The sequence below is a fragment of the Apium graveolens genome, chromosome 8 (genome assembly GCF_009905375.1).
Source record: "Apium graveolens cultivar Ventura chromosome 8, ASM990537v1, whole genome shotgun sequence".
NCBI lineage: Eukaryota > Viridiplantae > Streptophyta > Magnoliopsida > Apiales > Apiaceae > Apium > Apium graveolens.
In genome coordinates, this window is record NC_133654.1 from 253905014 (window position 1) to 253928412 (window position 23399).

Here is a 23399-nt window from a genome sequence, read left to right on the forward strand (position 1 = left end):
TTTTCTCAATTGATTGCTACAAAAGTTATATTACATGCTACTAGCTTACGGCCCGTGCGATGCACGGGTCTTGGTTAATATTTATATATTTTTAATTTTATTTCATAGAATTTTATTAAAATTTTATATAAATTATTAAATACTAAATAATGATTATATAATTATAATTTCAAGTTAGGTTCAAATAGTATAAATAGTATATGATTGATGAGATCTTATTCATAAATAATAATGTAAATATTTGTTGTTGGTGAGTGAGATTCGAAGCCGAAAACTTATATGTATCTTTATAAATAATATATATGTTTGTTGTTAACGGGATTCGAACCTGAGAACTTATATGTATTTTTATAAATAATAATATAAATGTCTGTTGTTGACGGGATTCGAACCTGAGAACTTGTGGGGTGTATTTTTTTAGTATGTGGATCTAACGGCTCCGATTATTTGATGAAGAAGATCCGACGGTCGTGAGGTAAATGGATAACCAAAATGAGGGGTCAACCAAACTACAAATTATACCCCATTCCGGTTGTTATAGTATAGTATAGATACATAGGTATTGGAGACAACCAAAACTCCAATGTTACAACACCAACACAACCACCCAAATTTTAATCCATCTTGATTACAACTTCGATCGATCAACTATGTTCATAGTGACCCTGTTTTGTCTGTTTCACCCGAGTTTTAACCCGATTTGACCCAAATCGTATAATACAGCGATTTGCCGAAACTAGATTGGCAGCAATAATATTGCCAATAAATCGGCCGATTTATCGGCTGAACACCTGAAATCTGTAACAATGCTCTCAAACAGCTTATGTATTGCATTTTTATAATATTTCAGTTTATTTTTTTCCTTCTTATATAAAAACTAGCATAATAACCGTGCGAGGCACCGGTCATTTTCTAGTAATATTTCAGAATACAATGTATGTAATTTTTTAAATTTCAGCTTGCACATGTTTTGTTGAAAATAAAGTGCACGACCCCTAATAATTTAGTTAAAACGTGCGAAAAATACCAATGGAAATGGTTATACTTAATGATCCTTAAGACTGTTGAGTGATGGCATGTCGTGTCATATTTACTTTTTGCAGACTTTAATGATTGAGGTGATTGAAAATATTTATGTTGTACACGATCTCTGAGTTAAAGATATAATGTTCATTGTAATTTATGTAGAACTGATATCTATGTTTGTAAGGTGATTAAACTTTGTTGTATATGGAATCGACAGTGTCTTGGTCTAACTTCAGCGTTCTCCTGTTAAAATATCAATATAATGTTGTTAAATTCATTGTGATGATGTGTAGTTAGCAAATTCACTGTGTATATGTCATCGTGTGTTGCTGTGTTAATGTAGCTTATGGGTATATATTACAAAATTTCACGATGTGACTACTTTGAGAGTTTGTAGTAGTTAGACTTTTAGAACCTTTCTTTTTGTACTTCATATAAGATTTCTCAATTTTATGAGAAAATGACCTTGATAGCACAAAAAATGTAAAAGGCCAAAATAATGGCCCTTTACGATACTCTAAAATGATAGATCGTATTGTGTTTTTTGTTCAAGACAGAAAGATAACAATTGTACACGGGTTAACATGTAATTAAAATATCGTGCCATATAGTTGACATGCAATTAGAGTGTTGTGCCATAAGCTTTTAAATACTAAAATAATAATTAATTGATAGAATGGTGTTATGAGTGCAATGAGTTATGTATAATAGCACGTGAGTGAACCTCATCCATTATATATGTATATATTGTTTGTATGGTCATTAATTAACACAATATGAATTTATGTGTGTATGAAAATGGTTGTTTGGTACATATTTCTTGTATATTGCGGACAAAGAATTTGTGTAAACGCTAATTAAACATGTGTTTATAGGTTTTTTAAAATAAAAAATTTACGGAGAGAAGAAACGTTGCACGCCATTACATTTCTCAAAACACCTATTTAAGTTTCGTTTATTTTTTTAATATATGCTATTTGATATGTTATTTAATAAAATTGTGCCAGAGAGTGCCAACACCTTTATTTCACTGACTTCTTAATTGTTTGTTTCGGAATGCTATCATCTCAACAGTTAGGCATTTAACTTTAAAGTTATTTTTTCTTAAAAAGTTTTTTTATACTCCTTCGGTCCCTCCCTTTCCTTACATTTCGAAAAGGGGTGCCCGACACGCATTTTAAGGTACATACAAAGTATTATTCCGTAATTTATATTTACAATTTGTTTTCTAAATAAAAATTGAATGGTTAAATTTTTATTCAGAAAAAGAAAATTATAAAAATAAATTACGAAAATATACTTTATAGTATCTTAAAATGCGTGTTGGACACTCTCTTCGAAATGTAAAGAATTGAGAGAGACTGAGAGAGTATATACCTCTCCTTCATCATTATCTATATGTAAGAATATATGATGTGTGGGTAATATATAGTATATTTTTATTTGAATAATTACATACCAATATTTGTTGTCTTGTATTGGTGATTTTAATCGAAAAGTACTAAACAAAAAAATCGTATCAATATTGAACAAATACATATTATATATTTTATTTTCCGTATAAGTGTATACATGATCATTAGATATTATAAATTTGATTTTTATTGAAGTTTATTAATATTTGATGATTAATGTTAGTTGACAGGAATCTATCTACGATGGATATTTAGTATATAAATGCGAATATATATACAGGATTCATGTTAGTTGTAGTGAACAAGTGTTTAATATAATGCAGAATGATTTAATTAATATGTTCATGCTTACTCAAGCATAATACTTTCTCAAACAACTACAATCAACATGAAAAAGTAAACCCATTTCCTACAAATGAAATATACTATAATCTACAAGAATAACAACATAAAAAGGTGAAGGTTCAACTATAAAGCATACATTCTTCAAATGCACAAATTTTAAATTTATTTTCCTAGAAGAAAATAGATATAGGTACATTCATAACTCCCGAACATACAACATTATAAAGCAAACATGCTTCAAATTCACAAATTTTAAATTTCAGAGGTTCATGTGTACTGTCATGAAGAAGAGTATCACGAACTGATGCTATGTATATCTTGCGCTTTTCATATGTGTTTCCTTGTGACTTCAATGATACTACGACTTTTATTTGAGGTGCGGGGCTCTGTAAAATCCTTACAGCTTGTACGAACCTATTTACTTATCGCATTTTCGTATTTAGACTTCATAATGTGTATCTTGTTTCATGTTATCTCTTTGTTTCTGCCTTGAAATATTTTCATCTTGCAAAAACAAAAACCAAGGAATAAGTAATTGAAGTGGAGCAACTCCAAAATTCCCATCTTCTAGCTAGCTTGAAAACAATCCTTTTCTTCGATGATTAACATAACTCAAACTTATCGTAATAATAAGAGTTGTTCTCCATATCTTCAAGATGGAAACTTTGAAATAAAAAATTTCAAAATTTTATTAATTGATGCACTCTGTCGTAAAAATTCACAATAGTCTCAAGTGGCGCCATTGTCTGTTGGTCAATAGAAGGAACGAAAGTAAATATCATACGAGTAACACTGAGTGAGATGATACATGCACTAACCCCTGGGCTTTTATTGATGGTAATCTACTATTCGGGATAAGCCCTACTTGAATCAACTATAGTGCATATAAGTAAGTAAGGGGCTGAGGTCGCGCCTTATTGAAAATATTTTCACAGATGTTCCGCATTCCAAACTCGAGGAATAGGCTTCCCGTTCAAGTCCTCGAGATAACATGTTCCTTCCTCAAGTATTGCTCGGACTTTATAAGATCCTTCCCAATTAGCTCTGAAAACTCCATGGCTAGTTATCTTCGTGTTAGGCAAGACCCTTCTCAATATCAAGTCGCCAATTTTCAATGGACGTACTTTGACCTTTCGATTATAAAACCTGGACACTCGTTGCTGATATGCCGCCAATTTCACTTGAGAAGCTATTCTGACTTTTTCCAGTAGGTCTAATTGAATCTGTTGCGTAACTTCACTATCTTCATAGCGGAATTTGCTTATGTGAAGAGACCCAACTTCAACTTCTACCGGTACCATGGCTTCACAACCATATGTCAGCATGAAAGGTGTTTCTCCTATAGTAGATCTAGGAGTAGTGTTGTATGACCACAACACCTTTGGAAGCTCCTCTGGCCAATCTCCCTTACAATCTTCTAACTTAGTCTTCAGTGTGTGTTTGATGATTTTATTGATAGCTTCCGTCTGTCCGTTGCTTTGGGGATGATATATTGCGGATTTTTTTTTATATCTTTAAATTTTCAATTCTTTGTTGTCGAACTGCTTTGCATTGCCGGAGACTTACTTATATTGAATCCCAAATCGACATATTATAAAATTGAAGACGAAATCTATTATCTTCTTTGTCGTAATAGTCGTCAAGGGCACCGTATCTGCTCACTTGATAAAGTAATCCACAGCCACAATCGCGTACTTGACACCCTTTTTAGCTTTGAGGAGCTTCCCCATCAAGTCAATCCCCCACATGGTAAATGGCCAAGGGCTTGCCATAGTGGTTAGTTTAGTTACCGGTATGTTGGAGAAGTTTGCGAATCTTTGACATTTATCACATGCTTTAACTAATTTAAATGAATCTTTCCGCAAAATTGGTCAAAAGTAACCCTGACGTAACACCTTTGCCGCAAGTGATCCTCCGCCCGAATGATTGTCGCAGATTCCTTCATGTACTTTTTTCAGAATATTACGACAACCTTCTCCTGCGATGCACTTCAATAAAGGTTGAATAAAACGTTTTTGTATAACTCGGTTCATATTCCACACATCGTACTGCTTTATATCGGAGTCGTCTGGTTGCCATCTTATCCTTTGGAAATGTCCCGTTCTTCAAGTACTCTCATATAGGAGTCATCCAAGTTTCTTCGAGTGAGCACCAAAGGAACAAAACCATGTTGGGTAAGGAAACCAAGTCTTTGCTCAGGATTTTGGTGAAAGAAAGCTGTCGTCAAGCAGAAACAAACACGTCTTCTCATTCATTTGACCTCAGAGACGAAATTAATCTGTTATATTCAACCCTTGGATATACAGAGAAATTACCATTTCGCTCAAAAAAATAATTTTTTCTCTTTCTACTGGGAGTAGTTGTCAAATGCTTAATCTTGGGAGAGGAGAACAATATAATATATAAAACAAATCGCTTCTGCGACTATTCTGGCTCTTTTTTTTTCCTTACTTAAAAGGTTCATTCTTCTATATTCGGGTTGACCTATGGGTCTCAAAACTTAATGATAAATGTTTGAGAGGTATCAGGAACGTAAATATAATTTGTGGAGACTTGACATTCTTCTATTGTCTAGGAAATTGAATATTAAGTCATGTTTTGGGAAAAGGCCAATAATACCGATTAATCAAGTCAAACTGACAAAAATACCTTATTTTAGAAAGGAGGCCATATTTACCCGCTTGTTACGTATTGGGAGGAGTATTACATATACGCATTTCGTAGAAGGAAACATGATATGCATTTAATATATTAATAGGAAAGTAATACGTGGTCTTGATTAGAGTAATAGCGATTACGCATTTCATATATGAGTATTATACATACAAATAATTAAGTAATATATACATCGATGCCGCAACATCAACTCACCTCCGTAGATCGTTAGCCGGAAGCGTAAATCATTACACCATCACCACAACTCTCTCTCTCCTGAATCCTACCTTTTCTCCGATCCAACTCAGTTTCTCTCTTTACGTTATATACATCAGATCGCATATACATACATATATACAATTTTATTCACCGCCGTGATCTCTTCATCGTTGAAAAGACCAGGATTTGTATTGTTGAAAAGGCCAGGGATTTGTGGGGTTCTTTCAAATACCTAATACGCATTTTGAAACGAGGTATCAGTCGGGTATTAATGGCCAAACAAACAAAAAAGCGTTATTTTGGTAATAGGAGACTGATATTGTGCTAATATTATCCTTTTTTCTTTTTTTATTATAAACAAGTGTTCTCGAAATTGTCTGCACATAATATAATTGAAAAAGGTAGTTACAGAGAGCAATATATTTTTGGTCGTTAAACAGTGTTTAACATTGCGATAATTAAGAGAATTTAGTCTAGAAACCATTGACTCGGACCAAAAAATTTCAGGATCACTAGACATTTGTTGGAAAACTACAGCATCATAGAGTAACCCACCTCCAGTAGAAATGGCAGCTAGTTGAGTTGTCTCATTCAAACTATACAGAGTGCTGATAAGCCTAAGTAATATTCCAGTTTTTGCAGCTATACGGAAAAGATCATTCCTAGAGCTCGACCACTGAAGCTTAAATATTTGCCACAATCCGTCAATTGCAAGATGAACCATTTCCCTGCATGTCATTAATTCTTGAATTATAAACACAAACAATTACAGGTAAAAGCATGTACGAGGAGTTTGATCTGCTAAAGAACTTTCAAGATGCATCTGATAAGTGGAAGTCATGTAAAAATTTGTAAAAGATGACTTGACATAGAAACTGGGAAAAAAGGCCCAATACATCATACCAGCTAATATATACAACACAAAAACTTTTGCTAATCCAGGCACATGAGTTATGAAAGATTATATAACTGTATTCGACTTGAATATTTCCCTTTCTCATATGAAATTGCAAGTTTAATTAACTCTTGTAATCTCAAACTTTTCAGAAACAGCTGACACTAAATTTATTCAACTATCACAATTTGCTTATGCTGAGTTACTGGGTCCTTTGCCACTGATTAGAAGTAACATTCTTGTTACTTTCTTTGGATTCTTCAATATTTTTGTGTGCGGAGATTGCTCCACGTTTAATTCAGGAGAATCTACAATGTCATTAATAGTTTATATCTATATATTCAAGTTTCAAGAATAAAAACAATGAAAGAACGTAACAATGTTTACATCCTCTGTAATTTCTAGAACAAAATAAAACAATGAATCGAAAGAAACATATGGCATATCAGAGTGTAAATGATTCACATCAAGCACGAACCTGTGGTTTTTATAGTCAGCCTCAAGAAAGCTCACAAGAATGGTAATACCACGGCAAGCAATAAACATATGCAAAGTCATGCGGCTGTATAAAGCAGGAGTCAATTCTTATTCTTATTACTTAGATAAATATAATTATGCCACAGGGATTAAGAGCAAAAAAACCATATACCTTGAGTGACAAAACTGATGCAGGAATTTTGCTGCTTCCATACGAATTTCATGAGGGCGGTCAGGTACAGCAAAGCCCATGACTGTTGGAATCTGCAATGAAATAGTAATACTGTTATCCGATAAACAATTATACAAACTATAAGGAGTGTCAAAATAAAGAGCTATAAACTAATGAGACAGACTTTCGCTACTCATTCATGTTCAAATTTTTGTATTCCAGAAAAGGTGTCACACTGGTGGACTACAGATTCTTGTGTGTGTGCACCAATTTTGTAGAGTTAACTACATGGTGCAATTCCAGACTGTTAACTCATCATGAACCACGTACAGAAGAACCCAACTCAGAACACTGAATCTCATGTCACTTTTCAGAATGTTGAGCCTGAGAGCAGAAATATTGCACACGACTTACCAGGCCTGCTAGACAAGCGCTTTCCTGAATTTCAGTGCTATCCCTGGTAATCTCATTTAAAACTTGAAGCACCGAGCATATGACCTGTTAGAAAAAAGATTATTATGATAGCTGCCAATGTACGAGGATAGCTAGGTTCAAAAATTATAGTTGCAAAGCCTTATAGAATGACATACACGAATGTTTGGAACCTCCAGTAGCTCCACTAGAGGAACAAAACCATGCTGGGTAAGGAAACCAAGCCTTTGCTCAGGACTTTGGTGAAAGAAAGCTGTTATTTTTGGCAAGCAGAAACAAGCACTGGTTCATCTGGCCTCAGAGACGAAATTAATCTGCTATATTCAACCCCCTAGATATACAGAGAAATTACAATTTAGCTCAAAAAAATAATTTTTTTTTCTCTTTCTATTGGTAGTAGTTGTCAAATGCTAATATTGTCCGGACAGACAACTTATAGCATTTAATCTTGTATACATTCAACAGACGAATTATTTTTATGATACAGTGCAGTCTTACATAAAGAATGTTGCAGAAAAGGTATGTAGGCCCATATAAAAAACATGTGTTGTTATAATACAAATGCATATTCCTCTATGGGCATATGATCAATTTCATCACTAATGTAGAGTTCATTGCTTTTTTATGAGGAGAATCTGATTATGTGCAGATCCGCCTAAACTAGAGTAAATTCCAAATTATGCTGAGCTATTGGTGTGCTTGATTTCTGCTCAAAAATCAAGTCCACCAAGCTCAAATGACATTTTTATGAAATAGACATAGGGTTATGCAGAAAATGAAGACTACCTATAGATGAGGCAATTTATATTAATTACCCTGGAATCTGGATAACCAGAACATAAATGGATCTTCGATATTTAAATCAATTTCTGAAATCCTACGAATCACTGTAATTAAAGAAGTTTTGACATGACTCTTCTTTATGATTAGTATATTTTCTATCTTTACACAGTTGAATTGTACCAACAACAGATGTTGACAAAACATGAATAGATGATCTGGTAAACCAAACTCTTCCGTATATTAGAAGGCTTACACTATGTATGTAGTTCGTGTCTCTGTGATATGCTTGTTGACTTCAGAGATGTTCTAAAAAGAAAATAACACAATAAATAAATTCACCTTTGGAGGGCTATACTCTTGGCTTTTCGATGTCGCACTAGATGAACCGTTTTCAGCATGATTAGAGCTTTCTTCTACACAAACTTTTCTTGAAATGATGCTTTTGCTGCTAAAAGTAGGAGAACCAGTTTCATCATTAACCAACACTTTATCCTGGTCGGTCAAGTGAGAGACCTGGTGAAGCTCTGAAGATGTCTCAGGATCACCGAATATACACCTAAGAGGATTATGTTCAGCATCCTTGTCCGCATCAGCAGTATCAACTTTAAGAAATTCTGTTTCAGAGTCCTGGAATTTTACATGAAAGACATCAATAGAGATATATTAGATCTACTACAAAAGGCACAAAACAGTTCTGAAAAATATAACACACATCGCAGCTGCTTCATCATAATGCTTCTATCATCAAACTGAGAGTGTGTGATTGCTAAGCTACGGCAAGAATCAAGTTATTAAAGAATTGAAATACACTCTCACTTTCTAGATGTTCCGAACACAACAGGCAGCAAAGGTTTCGTGTATCTAGTTTAAGTATCTTGTTGGCAAGGGGTTATTAAGTTGCATAGCCGTCGGTGGTGTCAGTACTTCATAATTCAATACACTAAGCATGCATATCCTCAGCTTGTCATTACAATTTCATACATGATATCGATATTTTGGGTGAGCTCATGGGATTCTTAATGAAAAATCAGAATCTTAACTGTGTAAACTGGCAAAACTAATGACATGTATGATAATACTGGAAAAAACACTAGCACTCACCTCGGCTTTCTTGGCATGGAGATTGTCAACAGAGTTCTGATCGTCTCCACTCGATGTCTCAGCATCCTCAGAACATAAGCTTCTTTTAGAAAGTAAAGCTTGCTCACTAAAATAATAAGTAATCAGACATTAACTCAATTATAATAATGCAAACTAGCTACAATCTGCAAAGCTTTATAGAAGTTCAGTCTCCGAAAGTGTATTCATCAGTTTTCACATATGCCGTCATAATGATTATATATATAAGCAAGAAAGTGTACAGTGTAACCTTTAGACAATCAAACCAAATCCTTAAATAAAAAAAAAACAGGAAAAACACAAAATTGTTCCATAATTACAAGCTAACTCCTAAAATATGAATAGAAAGCGCAAGTGAAAATGCAAAATGTAAACCTCCAGAGTGTTTGTAGCTTTTATGGGGAAAATGGATGAAGCGGAAAAGTGGAAATCAAGTTGCCTACCTTGATGTTTCACTGTCACGAAGGGGAGAGTGTACAATACGCCTGGATCTTTGAATCCAAGGGTGGGAAAGCAGAGTCTTGGCATCCAGCCTCTGCCTGTAATCCTGAAAAGTAAGTACTGAAGTGAATACAAGTAATAAGGATTTGTAGATATTAGATGGGTTACATTATATTCACAACTGGATCTAAGACAGGATAACATGGTTAACTAAGCTGTATTCATTTCGCAATAGTAAAATATATTAGGCAGAACATAATTCAAGCCTAAGTTCGCACAGTCAACATTATGCAGATTCAATTGTACATTCAGAAACCATTTCTGAACTAACAAGATGAATAGATCTTGACTAATAATGCGATAATTTAGATCCTAAATCAGCTATCACATGATCAATAATCGAAAAATCAGCTACAAATATTTAATTCTCTGTAATCTTGATAGGTTTAACCACCATCATCCCGATGACTTAACACAGTTCTCTCGTCTTAAGAGGATGCATCCGACTCCATTTCAAACAATCTATCTATTCATCTACGTTACAAATCCAAATATTTTTTCTGACTGGTCTCTCTTACCTCTAAAAGTAATCATATCCCCAAATTCCTGAGTTTCGCACTCAACTTAATCAACATCAATATTGAATATGGGGCTAACAGAAAGGCTTGAATTGAAAATTCAATCTAAGCCACGGCGACCAAGTGTTAAATGCAAACTGGTATTGTTTTAGAACAGCCAAAAAGTATTGTTTTAGAATAAAAAATTTAGATATGGCTCATCACAGCAGCAGATAATTCAAGAATGTAAATATGTTTACACAGAGATGTGCGTGACAGGTAATAGCAAAACAAAACAATCATGATGCAAATGTTAAACCTGCATGATAGGCAAGATCACTACTTAAAATAGTCATTCCTGTTGTAACGCTCTACTGGAATGCGTTACAGTTTTTTCAAAAAAAAAAGAGAAAGAAAAATAATACACACTGCTACATCATGTTGCGCAGATTAGGTATGCGTCACATGTCAAAAAATTTAAAAAAATAAAAATCGTAGCATAAATCTATGATGTTCAAATAAAACTAAATTCACGGTAGCTCATTACAAAAAAACACCATGACAATTTTTAAAACTAACCTGCACAATCTGCCAAAGAGCTGTCCAGGGCCCGAGATCATAATATGGAGGTAAACCTGTGAGCAGCTCAATCACAGTGCATCCAACACTCCATATATCAGATGCCGCACAAACTCCAGACATGTTGATCACCTACACAAGCATAACTAAATAAAAGGACTGCAATACACTTACCACAAAAAGGACTTAAATGCACATTCAATGCTGTAATTCATATAAATATATTGAACACTTCCGCATTAAAAGTATGCAAATATGGAATGCAGGGATATGGCCTTGATTGATCACAAGACATGCTGTCAATGATACTATACCCACTTGATGTATTAATCTGTGAAGCAGGGAATATTGCTCTAATAGACAATCAAGGTAACTCAAGAAATTCAGAATTCGGCAATACTTCTAAGCAGCATTTCAGAAAATTCGGGTTGAACAATCATAACAAACAACCAAGAGAATTTGTGTTGACACATATGAGTATGATGTATGGTTCATTTCGAGAGCAGGAATGCCAATTTTTTGTTTTTATTAAAAACTATACATGGGCAAATAACAAGCCCTTGGACAGGTTTGCCTCATTATGCATGCCTGGTCTCTTGGTCAAGTCTGAGAAACAAACACAATTATGCAAGGCTGGCACCCAGGTTCAAATCACGGAATCAGAAGAAATATTGGGTCATAATTATTGATCTGCTGTCGAGTATAAGATATCCGCAAAAAAGATTATATGTTGTTTTAATAAATCATATATATGTAAGTAGGTAAATAAGAAAAACAAATACCAAACACATACGAAGCTGTAACTTGCTAGAACAACATTATTTCAATCCATATACAATAAGATGAATTTAAGTAATAAGTTGATTTTTTCTCCAAATATTATACCGAAATCGTCACTTGACATATGTCAATAACAATTTCGCCAACAAGAATTTTTGTCCCATAATCCAATATCTCCCCGCCACTTTGTCAAGCAAACCATCTTACTTCTATTCCATACAATAGTATTGATTGCTGTCAAATCATATGCATTCGTATAATTGTATCAGCCGTCTTTTGAGCCAGGGATGCTTAACCGACTAGTAGTAAAAAGTCGACAAGTCATTCTTTACACATATATTAAATAGTTATACAGGTAACTTAACAAAACACATCAATTTCATATTTTTAATCAGAAGTAAAAGAATAGTAAGGTCAAATAAAGCACGACTATTACATAATAACATCCAAATATCAAATTTAGCAATATCAAACACATCCCAGAAAATGAAAAAAAAATAAGTGATGATGAAAATCAAGCAAAGTAACTAATCGCAATATCATGTTCATTTCCATCTGCTTCTTGTGTATTATCAATGGTTTGAGTGGACGATGTTTCACAATAATCGCGGTTATCACAGCACTACGTCGAGCTTAAAAGTCCTCAATGCTGAAGTACCTTCAGAGTAGTCGTCTTCGTGATAACTATGCTCATGACTTTTAGTACTTATGAATGTATAATGCAATATATTATTGTAAGTCGTTCAGAATTATTTCCTTCTTGACTAAACACCTTCATATATTTTTACAAATAAATATACACTGACATGTGACATTTGCATTCTAAACCTTTGATTTAAAAATAGATCAATATGCATTACTAAAATGTAAACAGTAAACACCACTAAATTACTCATATATTGATGAATAATCAGATGTTTGTGAAATACACGATCCATTATGATACATCTATTAAAAGACATTGACATCAATTTGTGGAAGCACAATAATTGTATCATCTATTAAATAAATTAGAGGTATTATTCCAAATCTATTGAACACGTGTTTGTGATAAAAAAATGCAGAGCAATAAAAAAATTACAATGTCAAAGATTCTACTATTGTTTATAGTAATGACTAGTGATGAAACTACCAACTCTGGCACCTTCATCCCTATCATAAAAAAAGTACCTCAGGGACCATCAAATATGCTGTCCCGGCAGATTCGTTACTATTTGTATCAGTTAACTTTGTAGCAACACCAAAATCTGCAAGTTTCACAAGGCCCTGAAAAGCATATATATTGTAAGTAACCCAAAAACAAGGATCAAAAGAGAGGTACTTGCGTTACAAAATGAAACATTATGTGAAACCTGCTACGGGACTTAGCGAAACAATAAAGAAGCTAGCATATAGATATGATATCAAAAGGAGAGTTAAAGAGATTATGTATGGCATGTACTCATAGGTGTGTATAACAGTTATCACTGAGTACGGATACAGTATGGCCTCCGAGGGAATGTACCCCCAAATAAAAACAAAACTAATTTAGCAAGTATAGATCATTTACATAATTACATGTATATGATAGTATAGTAGTTTAAATATCTACCTAACTATACTTATTTTATCTCACACCGAATCTCTCAAAGAAACTTTTTAGTCAAAGATTGTAAAGAGTTCATTGTGCAATCAAATGGCAATGGATTGGATGAAATACTGCTTACTAACATATATTGAGAAGGAAATGTCTGAATATGTCTCAACGGAAAATATAATTAAACAACTCTATGCATCTTATACAAGATATCACCATCTGTTTTAAATCCAATTGACAAGAAGCTAAAGATATATTAGGAAACTATAGATGGGAGATATAAAACTCTTACCAATCAAAAAATATTTGAGCCATGAAAAGTAGTTTAGAGAAATAATAATCTGAAAACATGTAAAGGATATGTTTTGGGGGCCTGTGATTTTGATGTATGAGTATGAGGGTTTTATTTGAGTTGGCTAGGAGATGAGCATGCGCTTGAGTGATAGATTTAATGATAAAAATTACTCCTTAAATTATCCCCCCGAGAGTAGGAGTAGGGATGTGATAGTGTGGAAGAACATTGCATAGAATTTACTAAAGAAGAGTGAGGTGTTAAATTTGTTTAAATGTGATTAATATCATTATAACTTATTGTCTAGAAAAGGAAAATGAACAAAGAATCTAGCCTTCTAGGGAAGAGCGTATATGAAATATTAATTGGCCAATAATTTATACACTAGTTCTCTTTACCTCGGGAAAATGTATAATGTAATATATTTTTTCCCTTCTATACAAACATACGAACTTATCAACAAAGGCCAAAACATAATAACGAGAGTTTTCGCCTATTAAGAAAAATTGGAAAATTACACTATATGATGGTAGTGCAGAACAACAAACAAGAAACGTGTACAGAAAAGCATATACATTTGTAAGAGTACTTAGAAAGCAGATAACATAGAACAAATGAGACGAAGAATCAAAGGACTCGCTTGCACAAGAGCAATCATATTAGAAGGAACACTTGCACTGAAATGTAGAAGTTTAAAATGACAGCTAATTTTTCAAAACTAAAATACAATTACCTCTTTGGTTGTCAATATATTTGCACCCTTAATATCCCGATGAATCACGCCTTGTTCATGCAGGTAAACTAGACCCTCCAAAACCTGGTCACAACCGCCGGATGTCAAAACAAGACTTGGAATGAAAATGGGGACGAAGAGGCATGACAAACCTGAGTAATGTACACGGCAACAAGAGATTCTGGAAATGGGCCAAAATTCGCCGGCTTAATGATGTTTGCCAAAGAACCATTTTCCACGTACCTTTGCAAAACCATAGATATTGATAAAGTCAAGGAAGAAGTGCACTTTAAAACGAAACAATGTGTTAGAATTCCTAGTTGTCGAGTTTAAAGTACTAAACCATTACAAAGATTCAATAAATAGATCGTTTTAGCATCCTTACTCGAGAAATATGTGGAGATGACTCGTTGTCTTGGAAGATCCAAGATATTTCACGATATTTTTGTGATTAAGGTTCTGTAAAAAATGAAAAAGAAAAGGAGAAAGATCAGTGCACATATAAATGATAGGTAATAATTCAAACCTCGAATATAAAACAATTAATTAACCAGTCGGTCTAAGACCTTAAGGTGTTAGAGGAAGAGTGAATCACGAGTACCCATCGTTTGGGCAATAATTTGCATTTGTGTTCTGAATAAATTGTGAGAATTTACTTGACAAAAAAAAAGTGAGAATTTTGAAACTTTTTCCTTTGGGGTGGGGGGAGGGAGGATGGGAGTACTATAGACCAGCGCCAATTGTGTAGTCCGAGCTTGGATCTCTTGATCAAAATTTTCAATTTTTAGAACTAATGTGGAGTGGAAAGGAGTTTGCCTAAGCCAATCAAACAGGTACTTCAAAAATGAATAAATCTTAAAGTGATATGATTCATCAGAAATGTATAGGCAGAAGCTCTGGTCGATAGATGGAACATGAGAACTAGCCAGATTCCAATATGTATATAAAATAAGTATTTGCAAGTGTAAATCATAATTATACGAGTGGATATATTAGAAGGGAATAAAATTACCTTGAGCAAATCAATTTCTTGCTTAGCATTCACGTATTCAACCAGTGGCATAATAACCCATAAAGATACATAAAGTCAGCTTAACTTTATGGGAAGAATATAAAACTATAGAAGTGTGTTGAAACAACAAATAAGGAGCACAAAAAATCAATAACATTGCACTTACATGAACCATTTTCTTAAAAGTTCAAGATAAACTACATCAGTTAATAAAACATTAAAATTAATAATTCTGAAGCTGAACCACAAAAGGTATATAGCATAATAAAGCTTAAAAATGATGATGTAGAAGCTATTAGAGACATAATTTCTCATATACTGCCTAAGACTGACCCAATTGCAATAGAATTTTCAGTCATTTGTTGCACAGTTAAGTATAAAGCCGGAAAATTATGTAAAACGCAAGGAACACCAATACTCAAAGTTAATATTGATTGCAACATACAATATGTAAAGGTAGGTAAGGGGGAAAGTAAATTTATAGATGTAGAAGAAAAATCGTACCATTATATTTTTAAGATCTTCATCCTTGATATTCTCCAAAGAAACTTGCTTGATTGCAACAAATTCTCCATTCTCCAAATTCAAACCTTTGTAAACTATACCATGAGCTCCTCTTCCAATCTCATCACCAAGCATCTAAAATAGAAATGCACATTTAATGATCAGAACTGAATTCAATGAGATTTAATTAACATAATTCGTATACAATTAAAGCTAGACCTCTGTTTTTTATTAATAGAGAACTCGGGGAGGGGGAGGGGGAGAGAGGAGGGAGGGAGAGAGGTAGAGAGAGAGAGAGGGGGAGGGAGAGAGGGGGAGGGAGAGAGAGAGATAGAGAGAGAGGGAGGGAGAGAGAGAGGGGGGAGGGAGAGAGAGAAAGATAGAAAGAGAGAGAGTTACATGAAAGCAAAATATATACAATTAAAGCACGAAAAACATTACATACAAGTAAGAAATACAATTCAAAAAATCATTTTCACAAGAGGGGGAGGGGGAGGGGGAGTTACATGAAACCAAAACGTATGCAATTAAAGCACGAAAAACATTATATTTTAATATATTTGTAGGGGTGCCTTTTTTTAGTATATTTGTATTCTTTTTTTATTTTCTTTGTTATTGTTTTTAAAGATGATAGAGTGATAAGGTTGGTATATTTAAATCTTGATAAATAAATATGATTGAGATAGAAAATTTTGTTCATTTAGTGAGATTATTCATTTATCAAATTTGAAATATATTATCCCTATTATATTGGGGCCCGGAAAAAATATGCATTTAATAGGATTATTTGTTTATCGGATATTTATTTATCGATTTTTTACCGTATATGAAACTTTGATGGGATACTTTTCTATTATTTTGTTCAGATTTTGTGAAAATTAAAATGAATTGACTCGGATAGGTATTTTTAAATTTTAATTCTCTTTTTAATTATATATATATATATATATATATATATTCTTTTTTGTTTATTTTGAATTATTTTTTTAAAAAAATAACGATCACATTATTATGAAATTGTGATGGTACACTTTTATATTATTTTGAGTATTTTTTTATAAATTAAAATAATTTCAAATGAGTAAGTGGTTGTTATTCTCTTTTCGATTGTATTTATTTTTTTCCAAAACTGTTGGTTGATTTGAAAAGGAATAAAAAAGTTGATTTGAGATTGCAAATTTTTAATACCATATATACAGGAAAGAATTACCTCATTACCTCAAAAATAAATGTGTTGTTGAGTATACAACAACGAAAGCAAAAGGCAAAGCGAATAAACAAGAACAAGAAAATAAACGACAATCACACAAGACAAAGATTTACGTGGTTCGGAAATTCCTACTCCACAAGCCGCACTAATTTTGTATTGATCTCTCACAATTTGTTGTGTTATGATTTTACAATTACATGAGTATTTATAAGAGAAGAAACTAGGCCTAAATCAAAATTACAGTCCAAATCTGAAAAGTAGACTAATCCATAAACTAATCTGAATCTGAATAGTCTATTTTCATGGGCTTAATTAATAGACTCCACAAAACCCAACAATCTCCCACTTGGAGTCTGGCCAATCTTCACTTCACTCTTGTAAGTCTAGTAAAATCAATTCTTCAATCAATAACTCTAACTAGTGCAACGCCTTCTCATCAATCAATTCTGAAGGCCAGTTGAAGCTACACAAAACTTCAACTTTTCATTCGTAACCACCTAAGTCAACATATCTGCAGGATTCTTTGAACCAAGGATTTTCTTCAAGGACAAAGTATCATTGCTTATCAACTCTCTTGTAAAGTGATATCTCAGCTGAATATGCTTCGTCCTAGCATGAAACACGGGATTCTTCGCAAGATGAATAACACTCTGACTGTCGCTATACAAAGCACTGTCCGCCTGTTTCTTTCCCAACTCCTCAAGAAAATTTTTCAACCAAATCATCTCCTTGCTAGATTCAGAGATAGCCATATATTCTGCTTCTGTGGTTGAAAGAGCAACACTCTTTTGAAGTCGAGACATCCAACTAACTGCGGTGCCACCCAAAGTGAAAATATAACCTGTTGTACTTTTTCTTGTGTCCAAACATCCACCCAAATCTGCATCAGAGAACCCTTCCAAGATAACATCTTTCTTACTGAAACATAGTGCAACCTTGGATGTGCCTTTCAAGTAGCGTAACAACCACTTGACTGCTTCCCAATGCTCTCTTCCTGGATTAGACATAAATCTGCTAACAACTCCCACTGCATGAGCAATGTCTGGCCTTGTACACACCATAGCATACATTAAACTGCCAACTGCAGATGCATAAGGAGCTTTAGCCATATCTTTCTTGCCTTCATCCGTTTTAGGTGATTTCTTCTTTGTGAGATTAAAGTGACTCGCCAACGGTGTACTTCTGGTCTTTGCATCTTGGACACTGAATTTCTGTAACAATTTCTCAACATACTTCTCTTGAGATAATTTTAAAATACCTTCAGTTATATCCCTTATGATGCTCATACCAAGTATTTGTTTTGCTGCACCCATATCCTTCATCTCAAACTCCTCAGACATCTGTCTTTTTAACCTGTTGATTTCCCTCATATTTGATCCTGCTATCAACATGTCATCAACATACAACAATAATATGATATAAGATGAATCAAACTGTTTAAAGTAAAAACAATGATCCATAACACTCCTCGTGTACCCATTCTTCATCATAAAGCTGTCAAACTTCAAGTACCATTGTCTCGGTGCTTGCTTTAAACCATACAAGCTTTTTATAAGCTTGCAAGCAAGGTTTTCTTTCCCAGCTACCTGAAATCCCTCTGGCTAAACCATGTAGATGTCTTCCTCAAGATCACCATAGAAGAACGCAGTCTTAACATCTAGTTGCTCTAGATGTAACTCCTCTGCAGCCACAATACTTAGCACAATTCTAACTGTAGTCATCTTAACAACGGGAGAAAATATATCGGTATAGTCAATACCCTTTTTCTGTTGATAACCCTTGACTACTAACCTTGTCTTGTATCTCTTGCTGCCATCATGTTCTTCTTTGATCCTGAACACCCACGTATTATGTAAAGCCTTCTTTCCTGCTGGTAACTCTGTTAAAGACCAAGTCTCATTCTTCTCAAGAGAACTCATCTCCTCATCCATGGCTGATTTCTACTGAACTGAATCATTCACTTGTACTGCCTCTGAATAACACTGAGGCTTCCGTCCTCGGTCAATAACATATAATATGCTGAAGGAGAATATCTCTGCGGTGGCCTCACACTTCTGCTAGATTTTCTTATCTCGGTCTGTGGAGTTACTGGAACCATGTCATCAACATACTCCGAACTCCCACTATTTCCTGCAAGATCTGTTTCTGTAATATCTTCAAGCACTGCTTCCTCTTTCTCAGGTTGTTCCTTTGTAAACTCAGAATCGACTACAAGCTTATCCTTATACACTGCATTCTCATTAAAAGTAACATCTCTACTTCTAACGACCTTCTTAGTCAGTTCATCCCAAAAACGGTAACCCATATCATCTGAGCCATAACCAATAAGGATACACTTCTTTGCTTTCGGATCAAGCTTGTCCCTGTCGGAAACTTTAACACGCACATAAGAAACACAACAAAAAACTCGCAAGTGTGAAAGATTTACCTCTTTTTCCTGCCACTCTTCTTCAGGAATCTTGAACCCCAAAGGACTTGAAGGTCCTCTATTTATGAGATACGCAGATGTGCTAACTACATAAGCCGAAAACATCTTTGGCAACCCTGCATGTAATCTCATACTCTTGGCCCTCTCATTCAAGGTTCTATTCATGCGCTCTGCAACACCATTCTGTTGTGGTGTCTCTGGAATAGTTTTAATCATTCTAATCCCAAATTCCGCGCAATAACTTTTAAACTCATCACTACTGTATTCACCTCCATTATCTGACATCAAACTCTTTACTTTTAAACCGCTCTGATTTTCAACTTCAGTCTTCCACTTCTTGAAAGTAGCAAACACATCTGATTTATTCTTCAAAAATAAACCCATACCTTTCTAGTGGAATCATCAATGAAAGTGACATAGTAGCGAGATCCACCCAACGACGCAACTGTTGTTGGACCATATACATCTGTATGAACTAGCTCTAACTTCTTAGCTTTGGGGGTCCTCCCTGATTTTGCAAAAGTAACACGTTTCTGCTTTCCAAGAACACATGGCTCACAGAGTCCAACTTCCACATTCTTCAACTCTGGAATCTTCCCCTTCGAAGTTAACAGCTTCATACCTTTTTCACTCATATGACCAAGCCTTTTGTGCCACAAAGTTGAAGACTCAATCTCATCAGCAACTGCATTTGCTTCATAGCTAGATCGTTTAACAATGTATAAAGTCCCCTTTTTCTCTCCACGAGCAATGACTAGATTCCCTTTTATAACCTTCCACTGTCCGTCTCCGAAAGTAACTCGATACCCTTCCTTATCTAACTGACCCACAGATAACAACATCTTCTTCAGTCCAGGAATGTACCTTACATCTTTCAACGTCCAGCTAGTTCCAAAAGAGGTTCTGATATTAATATCTCCCATGCCCGCAATATCCAAAGTCTCATCATCAGCAAGACGAACTTTACCAAAATTTCCAACTCTGAAATTTAACATTAAATCCTTGCAAGGGGTAGCATGGAATGATGCACCAGAATCCATAACCCATGATTCAACCGAACATTCAACACAACAAATTAAAGCATCGGCATCCTCCACTTCTTCAACTACGTTAGCTGAATTATCCTCTTTACTCTTTCCTTTTGGAGCCGCGGGAGCCGTGCACTGATTCCTGAAGTGACCCTTCTTCTGACAATTCCAACAAACAATATCCTTGCGATCTTTGGATTGTCCTCTCTTCTGTGACTTCGATCTGCTACGCCCCTTATTCTGCCCTTTTTCGAACTTTCTGCCTCTACTCTCAGCACTCAACAAGGAACCTGACGACTCTCCTGAGTTTCTCCTACGAATATCTTCTCCAAGAATCGAATCTCGAACTCCATCAAAAGTCATCTTACCGCTTTCAGATGAATTACTTATAGCAGTGACAAATCCCGACCAATTGTCTGGTAATGAGGATGCCAACAACAAGGCTTGTACTTCATCATCGAATTTAATATCCACCGATGCCAATCTTGCTAGGATGGAATTAAATTCGTTCACATGATCAGCAACACAATCGCCTTCATTCAATCTAGTGGCAACTAACAAGCGAATCAAATACACCTTATTTGAAGCAGACGGCTTCTCATACATGTTTGACAAAGCCTTGATCAAACCATAAGTTGTCGTTTTCTTGACGATATTGTAAGCACCGTTCTTTGCCAAAGTCAACCTGACAACCCCCAGAGCCTGCCTGTCCAAAAGCTTCCAGTCTTCATCCTTCATTGCAGTTGGTTTCTTCTCTTCCAGCGATTCATGTAGTTTTTTCTGATATAAATAATCCTCAATTTGCATCTTCCAAAACCCATAATCTTTGCCATCAAATTTGTCGATCTTTACCTTCCCGTCTTCTGCCATCGCTCCCACTCGCCTGAAAACCTAGGCTCTGATACCAGTTGTTGAGTATACAACAACGAAAGCAAAACCCAAAGCGAATAAACAAGAACAAGAAAATAAACGACAATCACACAAGACAAAGATTTACGTGGTTCGGAAATTCCTACTCCACAAGCCGCACTAATTTTGTATTGATCTCTCACAATTTGTTGTGTTATGATTTTACAATTACATGAGTATTTATAAGAGAAGAAACTAGGCCTAAATCAAAATTACAGTCCAAATCTGAAAAGTAGACTAATCTATAAACTAATCTGAATCTGAATAGTCTATTTTCATGGGCTTAATTAATAGACTCCACAAAACCCAACACGTGTAGTGTCCAAAATAGGGCGAAGTACAATAATACCCGTTTTTTGCACTCCAGCAACGAGAATAACGATTCGCGGGGGAGATGGCTGAAAATACCCGATTGATTACGCATTCAAGTATTGGGTATTAGCTAATACGCAATTACAGTTTGGGTGATACTCAATAAGTAAATATATGTCGGGTATCACTTAATATCTTATTCTTCAAAAGCTGAATACACAAGACTATTTTGGGTATCCTTTAAAATTTATTATCAGACTTCAGGTTGAACAAAATACACAATTATATTCTGGGTATCTGGAATACGCATATTGGATTGGGGTAAGTTTGCTGAATTGCATCCATGCTTACATTCACTTTTGAGCGGGTGGATGGTAAGCTATTAATAAACGGGTATTGCTGGAATACGCATAAGAAGCTTGGGTATCATTATTCAAAAACTTAACACGCATGTGATGTTTGGGTAAAGCATAGGCCTCTGGATTTACTTAGTACGCATTACAGGATTGGGTAATATGATACAAATTTTTGATGAAGATCGCTAAAGATACGCAATTCATGTTTGAGTAACACTAATTCACATATGTAGATGGGTAAAACACGGTTTACTGGGTGATGGATACGCATCTCAGACTGGGGTATTATAATAAGAATTCTAAGAACTCAGGTTGAACAAAATACGCATTTATGGTTTGGGTCTTGTGACGTAAACATGATTTTAACTTCTGGATACGCAAATGAAAGTTGGGTATCCGTGAATACGCATGTTGGATCGAGGTTGCTTATATTCACTTTTGAATGGTTGAAGGATACACAACTACTAAACGGGTATGCATGAATACGCATAAGAAGATTGGGTATCATTGTTCAGAAATAGTAATACGCATGTGAAGATTGGGTAAAGCATAGTCTTCAGATTTTCACTTAGTACGCATTATTTTGTTGGGTACTATGATACGCATCACAGGTTGGAGTATTATGAACCATTTTTATAATTTCTAGTGAAGAATACGTGATTGGGATTTGGGTAACATCCAATACGCATAACTTGTTCACGTATTTGTCCCCTAATACGCATAAGCCGTTGGAGTATTCGCCTACATACATACAGTATCCACTTCATTACTCTATCCTATGTTTGTTTTTTTAGAATTGGTTTCACTCGTCAGACATGGTTCTTGCTCCTCTTTTATATAAGGTAATTTACCTAATCTCTTAACTACTGTAAAAACTTTCATTTACACAAATTGTAGCTACTGTGTGATGGCATCAGAATCGAATTTTATTTATGGATGGATTTATTGTGATGGTAAAATTGTGGGCGAAGTACAATAATACCCATTTTTTGCACTCCAGCAACGAGAATAACGATTCGCGGGGGAGATGGCTGAAAATACCCGATTGATTACGCATTTAAGTATTGGGTATTAGCTAATACGTAATTGCAGTTTGGGTGATACTCAATACGTAAATATATGTTGGGTATCACTTAATATCTTA

At 34.7% G+C, this 23399-nt stretch overlaps 2 protein-coding genes across 8 annotated transcripts in view; both read right to left on the reverse strand.

The window, feature by feature from the left end:
- Positions 1-16536, reverse strand: part of LOC141677367 (MAP3K epsilon protein kinase 1-like) — an 80092-nt gene extending 63556 nt beyond the window's left edge. For 5 of the 7 annotated variants that reach the window (XR_012557401.1, XR_012557397.1, XR_012557399.1 and 2 more), the window contains exon 1: positions 16013-16225. Coding sequence is in view for 2 of the 7 variants with exons in the window: in XM_074483262.1 (XP_074339363.1) it covers positions 16013-16147 (135 nt within the window). In the remaining 5 variants the exon portion in view is untranslated. The other 2 variants (XR_012557400.1, XR_012557398.1) reach the window with 2 other exon arrangements.
- Positions 6149-14753, reverse strand: LOC141677611 (uncharacterized). Its single transcript, XM_074483615.1, has 10 exons — positions 14649-14753; positions 13066-13161; positions 11116-11247; positions 9982-10085; positions 9521-9626; positions 8759-9046; positions 7795-7967; positions 7619-7702; positions 7205-7296; positions 6149-6388 (listed from the first exon to the last, which is right to left on the reverse strand). The coding sequence occupies exons 1-7, from the start codon at positions 14751-14753 to the stop codon at positions 7893-7895; spliced, it is 906 nt and encodes a 301-aa protein (XP_074339716.1). The 3' UTR covers positions 6149-6388; positions 7205-7296; positions 7619-7702; positions 7795-7892.
- Positions 16537-23399: the final 6863 nt, after the last annotated feature.

Excerpts from the sequence above, each read along its gene's own strand:
- LOC141677611 (XM_074483615.1), bottom strand. The coding sequence starts at position 14,753 with ATGGTTTTGCAAAGGTACGTGGAAAATGGTTCTTTGGCAAACATCATT. Across the intron at positions 13,162-14,648 it reads TTGCCGTGTACATTACTCAG|GGCCTTGTGAAACTTGCAGA; the intron begins GTTTGTCATGCC and ends TATGCTTTTCAG. Across the intron at positions 7,968-8,758 it reads AAGAGTATAGCCCTCCAAAG|GGGGTTGAATATAGCAGATT; the intron begins GTGAATTTATTT and ends CTGTATATCTAG.